This window comes from Mauremys mutica, chromosome 10 (genome assembly GCF_020497125.1).
Source record: "Mauremys mutica isolate MM-2020 ecotype Southern chromosome 10, ASM2049712v1, whole genome shotgun sequence".
Lineage (NCBI taxonomy): Eukaryota > Metazoa > Chordata > Testudines > Geoemydidae > Mauremys > Mauremys mutica.
Window position 1 is genome coordinate 18,206,091 of NC_059081.1, and position 13,584 is coordinate 18,219,674.

General features: G+C 37.8%; 1 protein-coding gene across 10 annotated transcripts in view; it reads left to right on the forward strand.

Moving 5' to 3' along the window:
- R3HDM1 (R3H domain containing 1) overlaps positions 1 to 13,584 on the forward strand; it is a 129,313-nt gene that overhangs the window by 111,548 nt on the left and 4,181 nt on the right. For all 10 annotated transcript variants that reach the window (XM_044978463.1, XM_044978453.1, XM_044978459.1 and 7 more), the window contains 5 exons: positions 2,171 to 2,313; positions 4,626 to 4,729; positions 10,883 to 11,052; positions 11,233 to 11,383; positions 13,115 to 13,197. In XM_044978463.1, coding sequence (XP_044834398.1) covers positions 2,171 to 2,313; positions 4,626 to 4,729; positions 10,883 to 11,052; positions 11,233 to 11,383; positions 13,115 to 13,197 — 651 coding nt within the window. The remainder of the gene's footprint in view (positions 1 to 2,170; positions 2,314 to 4,625; positions 4,730 to 10,882; positions 11,053 to 11,232; positions 11,384 to 13,114; positions 13,198 to 13,584) is intronic.

The following is a 13,584-nucleotide window of genomic DNA, read 5'->3' on the forward strand; positions in this document are numbered from 1 at the left end:
AAGTCTGATGGGTACATTGATGAGTGGAGTTGGATTTCTCCCCTTGGCTTGGTCCAGCTTCAGAGCCCTTCCCATTTTAAAAAAAAAAGGTAATACACCAGCTCACAACAAAAAAATTAAATTTGAGTATAGGAAACAACAAAAACCAGTCTGCCTGATAGCTTGCTTGAGTCACTGCTACTCACAAGCATGTGACACCGCTTTCCTTCACATAAATAAGGTGATATTTTAACTAGGGCCGTCAAGCAATTAAAAAAATTAATTGTGATTAATTGCACTGTTTAAATAAATTGTATTTTATTATTGTTTATTTTGGATGTTTTCTACATTTTCAAATATATTGATTTCAATTACAACACAGAATACAAAGTGTACACTGCTTCCTTTATTTTTTATTACAAATATTTGCATTGTCAGCAAACAAAAGAAATAGTATTTTTCAATTCACCTAATGCAAGCACTGTAGTGCAATCTCTTTATCATGAAAATTGAACTTCCAAATGTAGAATTATGTACAAAAAAACTGCATTCAAAAACAAAACAATGTAAAACTTCAGAGCTTACAAGTCCATTCAGTCCTACTTCTTGTTCAGCCGATCACTCAGACAAACAAGTTTGTTTATATTTGCAGGAGATAATGCTTCCTGCTTCTTGTTTACAGTGTCACCTGAAACTGAGAACAGGTGCCCTCATGGCACTGTTGTAGTCGACGTCGCAAGATATTTACATGCCAGATGCACTAAAGATTCGTATGTCCCTTTTATGCTTCAACCACCATTCCAGGGGACATGTGTCCATGCTGATGACGGGTTCTGCTCCATAACAATCTAGAGTAGCGCGGTCCGACGCATGTTCATTTTCATTATCTGAGTCAGATGCCACCAGCAGAAGATTGATTTTTCTTTTTTGGTGGTTCGAGTTCTGAAGTTTCCGCATCAGAGTGCTGCTCTTTTAAGACTCCTGACAGCACGCTCCACACCTCACCCTTCTCAGATTTTGAAAGGCACTTCAGATTCTTAAACCTTGGGTCGAGTGCTGTAGCTATCTTTAGAAAGCTCACATTGGTACCACCTTTGCATTTTGTGAAATCTGCAGTGAAAGTGTTCTTAAAATGAACAACATGTGATGGGTCATCGTCCGAGACTGCTATAACATGAAATATTTGGCAGAATGCAGGTAAAACAGAGCAGGGGACATATAATTCTTTCCCAAGGAGTTCAGTCACAAATTTAATTAACGCATTTTTTTTTTAACGAACGTCATCAGCATGGAAGCATGTCCTCTGGAATGGTGGCCTAAACATGAAGGAGCATACGAATGCTTAGCATATCTGACACGTGAATACCTTGCAATACCAGCTACAAAAGTGCCATGCAAATGCTTGTTCTCACTTTCTGGTGACATTGTAAATAAGAAGAGGGCAGCATTATCTCCTGTAAATGTAAACAAACTTGTTTGTCTTAGCAACTGGCTGAACAAGAAGTAAGACTGAGTGGACTTGTAGGCTCTGAAGTTTTACATTATTTTGTTTTTGAGTGCAGTTGATGACAGAGATTGCACTACAGTACTTGTATGAGGTGAATTGAAATACAATTTATCATTTTTACAGTGCAAGTATTTGTATTGAAAAATAATATACACTTTGATTTCAATTACAACACAGAATTTCATATATATATATATGAAAATGTAGAAAAACATCCAAAATATTTAATAAATTTAAATTGGTATTCTGCTGTTTAACGCTGTGATTAATCACAATTAATTTTTAATTAATCATGAGAGTTAACTGCGATTAAGTGACATCCCTAATTTTAACTGCTTTATACTATAAATGTAGCTTGATAACTTTACATATTCAATTAGTTGCATATTATTTTACTTAGGTCTCTGTTGCATAAATATTAAATGTGTTACAATTCTGATTTAAATACATCAGACTCCACAGGTTCATCAAAAATTGAATTGTTAGAATATGTAGCTAGATAATCAGGTGGAGAATTTTCTAGGATGGGTAATATCTCTGATAGGGTAATTATGGAATTAACATGCGTTTTAGTGTTTAACATTAGCTGTATTTTTAACAAACTCTTGTGTGATGTGAGTGGTCTGGAGGCAGAGGAGGAAGTTTTTTGCAGAAAATAAGTCTTCACATGTTCTCAATCTTTAGGTTTCAGTGCCTCAAGGTTCCCAAGGAATGCCCCAGCAGACATATCAGCAGCCTGTTATAATTCCCAGTCAGTCAAATCTGCCCACAACAGGAATACCCGTTTATTACAGTGTCATTCCATCAGGTCAGCAGAATAATTTAAGGTGAGTAATTCAGTAATTTGATCTTCAGTAACCTGCTTATTACTTTCCAGTCCCCTAACAGAGTTTGCTTTAGGATCTTAGTATTTTCAATATTAGTTCTTAGTGTGGCTTTGTGGCCACTTCTTACAGCTAGGTAACAAAAGTATACATTTTTATGTCCCCTTTATTTCCTGTTATTGATGGAAGGTAGATAGAACACTGTTCTATTCAGTAATTGGGACTTGTGATTGAAAAATCAAAACAAAAAGATTCTCAGGTTACTTCTTGAAGTAGCTTATTGTAACAGAATTTCTAGTTTGAGTATTTGCTGAATCATTCAGGTTAGTGGTTTTCAGTCAGGGGTATGCAGAGGTCTTCCATGGGGTACATCAACTCAACTAGATATTTGCCTTGTTTTACAATAGGCTACATAAAAAGCTCAAGTGAAGTCAGTATAAACTAAAATTACATGCAGACAATTACTTGTTTATACTGCTCTGTATGCTGAAATGTAAGTATAATATTTATATTTCAGTTGATTTATTTCATAATTATATGGTAAAAATGAGAAAGTAAACAAATTTTTCGGTACTAGTGTGCTGTGACTCTTTCATATTTTTATGTCTGACTTTGTAAGCAAGTAAATTTTAAGTGAGGTGAAAGTTGGGGGTACACAAGACATCAGACTACTGAAAAGGGGTACTGTAGTCTGGAAAGGTTGAGAGCCACTTGTTCGGGGAACAGTTTTTATGCCAAGCCCCAGGAAATGCATTAATTCCTTTTTGCCATGACATTTAAAACTTTGGAGAGACTTCTTTAGTCACTAGGTTTGTCACAGAAGTGACTTTGGGACAGTAATACAGATTTGAGTCCTCAGAGTCAGTGGCCCTCTCATGATTCCTCTGAGTCCAGCTCTCTGGCCCTGAGAAGTCAGCGAGTAAGCTCCTCCGTTGAACTCCTGCCTTCAGCCTGCTCTGGCTGTCTGGCTTTGAGCCAGCATGCAACTCCCTGGCCTTCAGCCCAGTCTTGCATTCCTTGCACAGCCAATGCTCCTTTTGAATCCAAAATAGAAGCGTGGGTATGCAAGGGATACAAGAACCTCTTAAATCTGTAAGCAACTTTAAGGCTCAATTCTGTGACTCTTTACTCCGTGCTACCAACTCATATAACTTTGTTGCAAGTCTCACAATATTTTTTAAAAGGATCTCATGAATTTCCGACTTCAGCCTTCCATCTTTCAAATTTTAGTCCTTCTCTGATTCCCCCATTACTGTCAATGGGACTAAAGCTGCAGGATACCCTCAGTAAAAATGGTGGCCCTTTTTCACCATGTGGAGGCCTCGACAGGAGAATTTGGGGGTACCTAGAATCAGACTATGAGGCAGCGTATTAAACAAAGTGAAAATGAACACGGAGAAAAGAAAGATATCCACAGTGTCAGTCCTATATGGGCCTCTGTCTATCTATTTTACTTTTATACTTTATAATAATTCACGCCAAAAGCTATCATCGTCTTCATTTTTTCTGCATTCATCAGTCAGAAAATTATTTATGGCCAAAATGTTGATGGATTATGTCTTCCTGTCCTCTAAATTTATTCTCCTTTACATTTACTAAAGGACATTATAACCTTTGGACCTAGGAGCCTGAAAACTTTCCTGGAGGACCTGTTTGTTACACACACTTTTGTATTTGAGCTTTCTTGCTTGTAGATAGGTTTTGTGTCACTAACAGATTGCTAATCTATAAGAATAATTTTAGAAAATCTTTCAGCACAGACATGAAAAGATGTAGACTGCTGTCCTCTAAGTCCTGGTCTACACACCGTTCTTCTACCGCTAAAACTGTTGGGGACATGGGGGGGCAGTGACTGTTTTTGAAGAAATAATTATATAGTACACCCCCTAGTGTAGACACAGTTACACTGGTGTAAAGTTACCTTATCAGTAAAGTTTCTTCCCTTTCCTGGAAAGGAATACCAAAATAAAGCACCTTCATACTAACATCACTTCATCACCACTAGGAGCTTATGCTACTTTAAATATACCAGTATAGTCAAAGTGATACAACTTTCTAGTGTAGACCAGGCCTAAGTCATGAGGTGTGAAGAGTCCTGAAATTTCTTTTTTAGTGTTTTCTATTTTCAGAAAAAAACAGATAATGATTAAAAAAAAAAATAAAAGCATTATATTTTCTTTGAGGAATTGATATAAAAATTCTATTTACCTGTATGTAGCATGTGTTGTCAACTAGTTCAAAAGCAATGGTTGAAATATATATATAATATCTTTTTAATTCTCATTTATGTGTCACCGTTGTATTGTTTACTGCAGTTCATCAGTAGGATATTTGCAGCCTCCAGGATCAGAGCCAATGCAGTTTCCTAGAACATCTTCCCCATGCAACTCACAGCAGCTTCAAGGACAACAGTGTACAGGTATGGGAATATAACTTTTTGGTGGTCGGTGAAGTAAACAGAACTACATTTTCTGAATGACTAAGAAAAAGTTCTAGCTATTATTATGCTGTGTATTTTGATAAATGCGGCTTAAAGGGGGAAATGTAGAATTAATCCATGCATTAGCTTTATAGATATATTTTAAAACCAGCAGTTGATGTGTCTGAGTTATACTGGGGATTTAGCCTGATTTCTCACTTTTGTTTGCCTCATGTTATGGAAAGCTTATAAATAATTTTTCTCTACAATGTAATGACATATTTCAGTATGCCATGCTTGTATATGTGGTTGAGAGTTAAGACAGGAGAAGATTGCAAACACAAACTAAATTATTAATGAAGAGATCATTTTTGAAAGACAAGGGAGTTTACTGAAATATTTCTCCCTTACTATTTATAACTTGCAGTACATCATAGTAATTGCACAAAAGCTCCAAACTGTAACATGTTCAACTTCTGCTCAAATTCACTTTCCTAAATCTTGTTGGTTCCTATGGTTTTATGTAGGCTAGGGTTCCATGTATATTTTAAAAAGGAATAAAATTTAAATTATTGGTGGATCCCCTTAGAAGAGCTATTCAATAGGGATGATTGCTGATCTGTAAGGATGATTGTATCTCCTTCCAGCTGGCCATATAGTCTAGAATTGGGACATCTAAGTTTGAGACTTGATTTTGTACCTGATCCAGCAGAGGCTGGATACATTGTGGAAGCAGTATACTTAGCTCCTGTGCTCAGGAAACAGATTCTAGTTTTCATCAGTTGAACCAGAAACAACAATGGAGAAGTCATGCTGGGGGAGAGGAGGAAAAATAGTAGGCATTCTTCAAGCTATGGGCAGGGGGACAGTAATTTGTTCAACTAGAGGTCACAGGAAACTAACTCCTCCAGGATTTTTATATGGTAGGTTTAGTCACTGCTTTACTTTCCTAGTTTATAACAACCATTCTGTCCAAAGAAGTATAGTAAGTTATCAAATTGTTGTAACAGTTAGTCAAGTTACCAGCTGTCATATTGTCTGTATGAAGTATACTCATTGTTTCCTTTATCCCCCACTGACCTTTTCTCCACTGATATAATTATAAAATTTAAAAAATGAAACTCTAGACAAAATAATGGCTAATTTCAGTGGCTTTATTCGGGGCAAGTTTCTCCAGATGAGAACATGATTTGGCAGAATCACCTGGCTAGCTTAAACCACATTTTAGAATAAAATCGTTAGTTTGTGCATATACTGAAATAAATAATAAACCTAATAGATTATAATATTAGTAGCAGGCATATGGAGCTTTTCACATACAAAGTGTTTTACAAACGTTAGTTTGCATTTTTGTAGCCATGTTGTTCCCCAGGATATTAGAGAGACAAGATGGGTGAGGTAATATCTTTTATTAGACCAACTTTTGTTGGTGAAAAAGATGGGCTTTTAATCTTATACAGAGCACTTTTTCAGGTCTGGGAAGGTACTCAGTGTCACAGCTGAATACAAGTTGGAACAGATTGTTTAGCATAAGTAGTTAACACATGTTGTAAGAGACCATTCAAGGTTAAGTCGCCAGTCATAGGACAAAAAATGGGGGCTAGTGGGTTGCAGATTGTTGTAATAAGTCATAAATCTAGTGTCTTTATTAAGTCCATGATTTTTATTTCCTAGTTAGAGGTATGATTTTAAGTTCTTGGCTCATCTTTTGAAGGTGTTGTGCAGATTTCCTTTGAAGATGAGGACTGAGAGGTCATATATGGGAGTGATAATTTTGTGAAACATGTTCACTCCTGGGTAAGGCCCTACTTAATTTGCAAAGTTGCAGAAATTGCGGATCCCGCCATATTATGCTTTCACTGCAGTTTTGACAACATGAGCCCCTGCTCTTAGTCCCAGGCATCCAACAGCGGGACCCCCACTGTCAGCTCCAGATGTCTGCTGTCAGCCCTGGGCTCCTGCTCTCAGCTCCAGGTGGTCAATAGCGGGTGCCCCTGCTGTCAGCCCCAGGCTCCCGCTCTGAGCCCTGGGCAGCCGACAGCAGAAAATCGCAGAAAAGTAATAATGGATCTTATTACTGCAAATAATAATGACTTATTACTTTTCCACAATTTTCCATGGCTTGTCCGCAACTCGGCCACAATTTTTTTTTTTAAACAATCATCCTGCAATTCAAATAGGGCCTTACTCATGGGTGATGTGGCATTTTTGTCTTTTATAATTTCTCTGGGTGATTGTCTGGTTTCACCTACTTAGTTGTCTGGGTATATAATACAGTGAGTGAGGTACACCACATGTTGTGATAGCCATAGTGGGACCCATGAGTTTTGAAAGGTGTGTTATGGGAGTGTTCATGATCACAGCAGTGGAGATGTGCCTTCAAGTTTTGCATCTCTTTTTCTGGCAGGGTCTGGTGCAGCTTTGAACTGGTGTGTCTCAGTCTGTAAAGAATTTGCTTCTGATGATGAGCTTGGTGGGTACAAAGATCAGAAGATGGAGTTCAGGAAAGATTTCTTTGAGGATGTGGTCACCATCGAGTATGGGGTTGTAATTGTTTGATGATACCCCATATGGTGTCCAGTGTGACAACTAAGGGTGTGCTGTGAGAGGTTTTTTCCCTGTATTGAAGCCGTGTATTTGGGGTAGATATCTGAGTGTTGTCTGTTGTTTTGTAGATATTTGAGGCAGGCAGTGATTGTGAGTGATGTTGGTGGGGGGTGGTGGTGAAGAGATTACATCCAGGATGGTGTTCTGAGGAAGATTGTTGATGTAGCAGAGTTTCTGGAGGAAGTAGGTTTTGTCTTGGAGGAACCTGGTCCTCTGTGTGGTGATGAATCCTGATATTCCTTCAGTAAGAGTGCCATGGCCAGATGGGATGGGTCTACCTGGGTTCCCTTGTTTGCGTATCTTGGAAAGCATGTAGATGATCCTTGGAGTGGGTTCATGGCGGATGAGGATGCAGAGTTTCTTTTCGAGGTGTTTGGGGAAGGATTAGATCAGGGGTCAGCAACCTTTCAGAAGTGGTGAGCTGAGTCTTAATGTATTCACTCTAATTTAAGGTTTTGCGTGCCACTAATACATTTTAACATTTGTAGAAGGTCTCTTTCTATAAATCTATAATATATACCTAAACTATTAAACTCACTCTTCAAGAACCATAGATAAACAAGCTTCAAACAAAGAAAAAATATATACTGCAGATGAACTGAAATAGTGTACTGCTAAAAGGAGTCTGCCATCTTGCCAGTGTCCTGCAAGTTAACCCCTCAACAGTAATCTTAATTTGTATACCTCTTTCTAATATTATCTGCTAACATAGGGCTCTCAAAGAGAGGAGTGTGAGCAACTGGTCTGTTCATAGGACTGATATTTATAATCTCAGTTCTAAACTTGTGTTGGTGCCTCAGTGTCCCTTATGCAGGTCTTAAGTATGTAGGTGGTGGAATAAGGGTGTATGGTTGCTGCAGAGCAAAGGGCCAGTGTACATAAATGCCTGACACTCTGTCTCCTAGCAGCTGATGGCCTGGGCCTCTCCTCTGCAAAGGTGCCAACTGAAGGTGTTGGAGACAAAGAGATCAGGTGGCCTCCTGGCCCAGGAAAGAGACAAAGGCTAGAAAGGAGGGGCTGGAGGGGTTTTCAGTCTGGAGCTGGGCTGAAGAGTGAGTCACTCCAGAATTCCTAAAAATAAACCAGACGGTCTAACGATTCAATAAGTGTTCTCCCACTCTGGCTAGTTAATAATCTACCTTGACAGTTTTGGTGTAACACCATTGGGAGGCATGGATCAGATCTATCAAAGTTTGAATCTTGAGTGACATGAGTAAAAAAAATTTTTTTGAGAGAGAGAAGAAAAGGGTGTAATTCAAGTAACAGTGCCCTTTAGGGACAATAATCCAGTTTGGAGAGGGTAGACAGTGTATTTTTGTGGTGTCTATAAAGGTGTGGAGGCAAGTGACTGAGTTTGTCTCTGGGAACAGATTATTTGGAGCACTTGAAGGGAATTCAGTCCAGTGTTAAGAGTCCATCTGGGTTTTCCTCCTCATGCATCATAACCAATAATAAAGGTTCTGCAGGCCAGATTATGCCCACAGTGGCATCTGTGTAAACCCATCACCATCAATAGGCTTGTTTTGGGTTTGGATGCAAACCCGATTGGATTGGAATTGATTAAAAAAAAAAATTGCACAAAGTGTAATAAAAAACAGCTCTCCTTCTCTTGACTGGATAAGCTCTGCAGGATTGACAGTGTCTGCTATATCTTTATTCAGGCCTAACTACAGGAGTAGAAAGAAATACATGCTTTTGTATTTTTGTTTGTTAGAAAATGGGACTGAGTACTTACAGGGATCACAGAGTCACTTTTTGTGTTAGAGAAGCATTTTCAGGTGGTGAAACTTATGTTTAGAAAAGCTGTTAGGTAACTTTTAGAGGTTTTAGAAAAATATATTTTTTTCCTTGGTCTGAGTCTCAGCAGTTGGACTCCTAGTGCTAAGGGAATCTGTCTGAACAGATGGAGAGTTACAAAAATAATTCCAGTAAAATATGCGACACATAGACAGTGCATATGTCATGATCTGTAATTCAGAGGTTTAATTGGCAAACTTTCAGGAAGAAATGCCATCTTTATTTATGCCTTTGCCACTTCAAAATTATGCTTCTATAACAACCATGCCCGATAAAATCTTTATATGATACCATCATATATTCTCCCTATATATAATTGCATATGTATATTATGAATATTTATTTGTTGCTACATGGTCTGGAGATTACAGCAACAGACTAAATCAAGAGTTCTAAATTCTATTCCCTATTTTGTCATTTGACTCCCTTAGTGACCTTGGTCAAGTCACAAACCACTCTGTGCCTTAGTTTCTTCATCTTTAAAACATGGATACTACTTCCCTAACATTGTAAAGTGCTTTTTGATCTGAGGCTGGAAGAAAATTTAGATGTGCAAAATATTATTTTTACTTCATTTATTTTGATGTGTTTAGTGTTAATCATTTATAGAACTTAATGTAGAGTACTAGTAAACATTTCATAGCATAGTATATTTTGCAAAAGTAATGTAGTCTTAGTAATATGAGACCTCACTATAAAACCCTGCAATTAATTATTTGTTTAGAAATGCAGCAAAACCACTGTTTTTTTGTGTGAGTTAACTGATCTGTTGCGTAGTGAAGTGAAAACTATAAGCAACTTTTTTTTAGTAGCTTCCAAATTTAAAAATGCAAGTCTTTTGTGTCCAAAATATACAGTAACACCAGTCAAGTAAAAGCAGTTTGTGGTAAAATTTGTGGATTGTGGTCTCTGTGGCTCTTTATAAAGATGGACAATTAAAATAAATTCTTACATGAAACCATTTGCTTTATTCTAGGGTTGCCAACTTCCTAATCACACAAAACCGAACACCCTTGCCCCATCCCAGAGGCTCCCCCCCACTCACTCCATCCCCCCTCTCTGTCGCTTGCTCTCCCCCACCCTCACTCACTCACTCATTTTCACCAGGCTATCTGTAAATGAGGATCTTTGCCTCACTTGAGTATTAGGGAATAATCCAGCTTCCTCTGATGCAAGGCACTATATAAGAGTTAAATATTACGCTTTTTCTTACTGTGTCTTTTCTTAAAAATAAAACACTGAGCATATCATTGCTAATTGCCATGAAGCATGATGGACAGTTTTTATTTTTATTCAGCTACTTTTGCCTAATGTGCAGCATTCCTTGACACTGGCTTAGACTTTAATTTTTAATTATTTGATTTTGTGCCTTAAATATTCACTTGTCTTCAAGTAATGATTGCTCTAATGATTGTTCAGAAAATAAAAGCATGGTAAATTTAGAGCATTTTCAACTACTGCTTGATAGAACAATTTGCTTAGAAAATGTTTTAATAATGATATTAAAAGTTTCAATAGTTCAACTCATCTTTACAAATCATGCTGTCTTCCTTTTAAGTGATCTATAAGGATTTTATTTGGTAGCGGAAATAAAATATTCTACAGAAGACCAATCCCTGTATTTTCAAAAATCAGCAACCCATTATCTCACTAGCTGTTTTTTGTCACTTTCCTAATTTTCAGTAAATAAAGCATGAGTTGCACAATGAACTAATTTCTAACAATAGCCTCCCACTTTTTGTTTTGTAGCAGTAGCTCCACCACCAGGTGGAGGAGTAGTAATGATGCAGCTAAATATACCCAACAATCCTCAGCCTCGAACCCATTCACCTCCTCAGTGGAAACAAAATAAATATTATTGTGACCATCAAAGAGGACAGAAATCCACCGAGTTTAGCACTTTAGACAGTGCCACACAGGTATGATTTTTTTTTCCCCCCTGAGATCATTTGTACTATGGCTCTTATATTTAAAAAGAGATAATTCATTTCTGGAGAGGAACAAAATAAATCCAGTGCTTGTCAAACAGTAATGTCAAACATATTAAGGTTGTTGTGTCCAGGATTTGAACCAATATCTTTGTGTCATGTTTACTCTAGTTACAGCAGAGTCCTCAACTAAACAGTCCTGCCACCTCACCAGCCCAGTCACCAGCACCAGTTCAACTATCAAACATGAAAAACCTCCGTCCCACGTTAACACCTCTTTCTATTGTGTCCCAATTTTCTAGATCTTTTGTCCCTGGACAAGGTAAGATTTTTAGCTAACAGAAATATATATATATATAAAAATACATGAAAATTCCCTTCTTTTTTCAATTTTCATCAGTTTTGAGGGCAAACTGTGATTTTAATGTTTTTGCCAGTGTGTTTAAAAAATGTATTCCTTGACTTATATTAAAAAAAAATAACTTTATGCTTCTATACCCTTCTTCGCCCCAAATAAAAAAGCCATGAACTTTATGCTAGTAATGGGGGCTTTTAGAACCATGAAGCTCCTTCATAAATAACTTTTAGCACTAAGGGATTGTAAATTTGGGATATATTTTAATTAAAACAAAACAAATTAGTTTTATATTGAAACCGCAAACCTTAAATATACTGTCACAGTGGATGTTGTTTTTATGGATAGAAAAGTTCGGTCAGTCCTAAATGCCTATCCGTTGCACTAGGTGGGCATGACATGGTACATGGGAAAGGGAAGTAGAAATGTAGGATAAGATAAACTGCCTTCTCACCAGACTCTTCATTCTTCATCCTCGATCCATTGATTAATCCACTGATCGAGCCACTACTTACACTGTAAACTCTTTGGATCAAAGACCGTTATGTTTGTACGCTGCCCGGAACAACGAGACAGGAGCCTCTAGACATGACCACAGTAATGTTACTAATAACTGATATAGAGCTCTTAGGTAGTGACCTCCCATCATGATCATCAATGGGCCAGAAAGTAGAGAGTCCTGCCATCTCTATCCTTTTGGGCCTGCCATGCTCTCACAATTAATATTTTCTCAGAGACACTCCTTGTAAAAGACCAAGAGCAGAACCTGCTGCCATCATCTTAGTGGAAGAGCAATGAGTAGGAAGTTTTCACTGATTAGAGACATGGCTGTTCTTCTGTCATGACAAGACAGTTGATTCACACTGTTCAAATAACCAAGTCCAGATTAGTGAGCCAGTGAATAGCACATAACAATTGATTAGTTAGCTAAAAAGTTTATCATCTGATTAGTTGCTGCTACCTGTCAGAAACTAAAAGGTAGATGCAGGTTTAGAATTTTAGAATAATGGGTGTGATATGTGGAAAAAGTTTGCAGGCAGAAAAAGAAATTCTTTATTGCCTCACTTTTCAGAAATAAATCGTATTTATTTTTTAACATATTCTCTACATTGGCTACTTTCCCTAATAAATGGCATGTGTTCACTAACTTTTGCATAATTGTTAGACTTCCCATTGTCAATCGTGTCTCAACTTCTTTAGTCCCTTTTCATAATTTTTAAAGATTTCAATTCAATCACCTTATGGACCCCTCAAGTGGATAGGAATTTCAAGATGTGAGTGGCATTGGGAAACACTGCAACAAGTTTTAATCTTATTAAAACTCTTTGAGGAGATTTGAATCTAGATGAGACTATGGTAGAGAAACCAGGGGTCATAAGTGCGTCCTATAACTTTTAAAAAATGTATTTTTAAATTTAAGGAGCCCTTAGTCTGTGACTTCTGAACTTGATAGTTTGTGCTCAGTTAATTATTTCCCCACAAGTTTACCATTGTCTGGTGAATTCTTAAAGTGCTTTTTCGCTCTCTTAAGAGGCCAACTCTTGTATTTTTTCTGGTAATAACCACATTACAATTATTTCCTTGTGTACATTCATTCTACATTGTATACCATATTTGTGAGGTGTAGACTGTTAAGAGCATTTAGAGTTTTTATATTAAACCAAGAAAAAGTATTAAGACTATTTTTCTCATCTTCAGGAGATGCCAGATACCCTTTGCTCGGCCAGCCACTGCAATATAACCCTCCACCCTCATTACATGGACATGTAACAGGCCAACAGGTATGAACAAGTGCCAACTCCTGGGCACGTCTACACCATGTTAGTCTGTACCACTTGGCTGTAAATTCTGATGTAGTGGTTTTCATCCTGTGGTCCGTGGACCCGGGGGTGTGCAGACTATGGCTAAGGCAGGGGTTCTCAAACTGGGGGTTGGGATCATTACATGAGGGATCGCGAGCTGTCAGCCTCCACCCCAAGCCCTGCTTTGCCTCCAGCATTTATAATGGTGTTAAATATATTAAAAAGTGTGTTTCATTTATAAGGGGGAGGTCACGCTCAGAGGCTTGCTATGTGAAAGGGGTCACCAGTACAAAAGTTTGAGAACCACTGGTCTAAGGGGTCCGCAAAAGGTTGTCATTCCCTGTGGTCTGCGGGGGAAATGGGGTC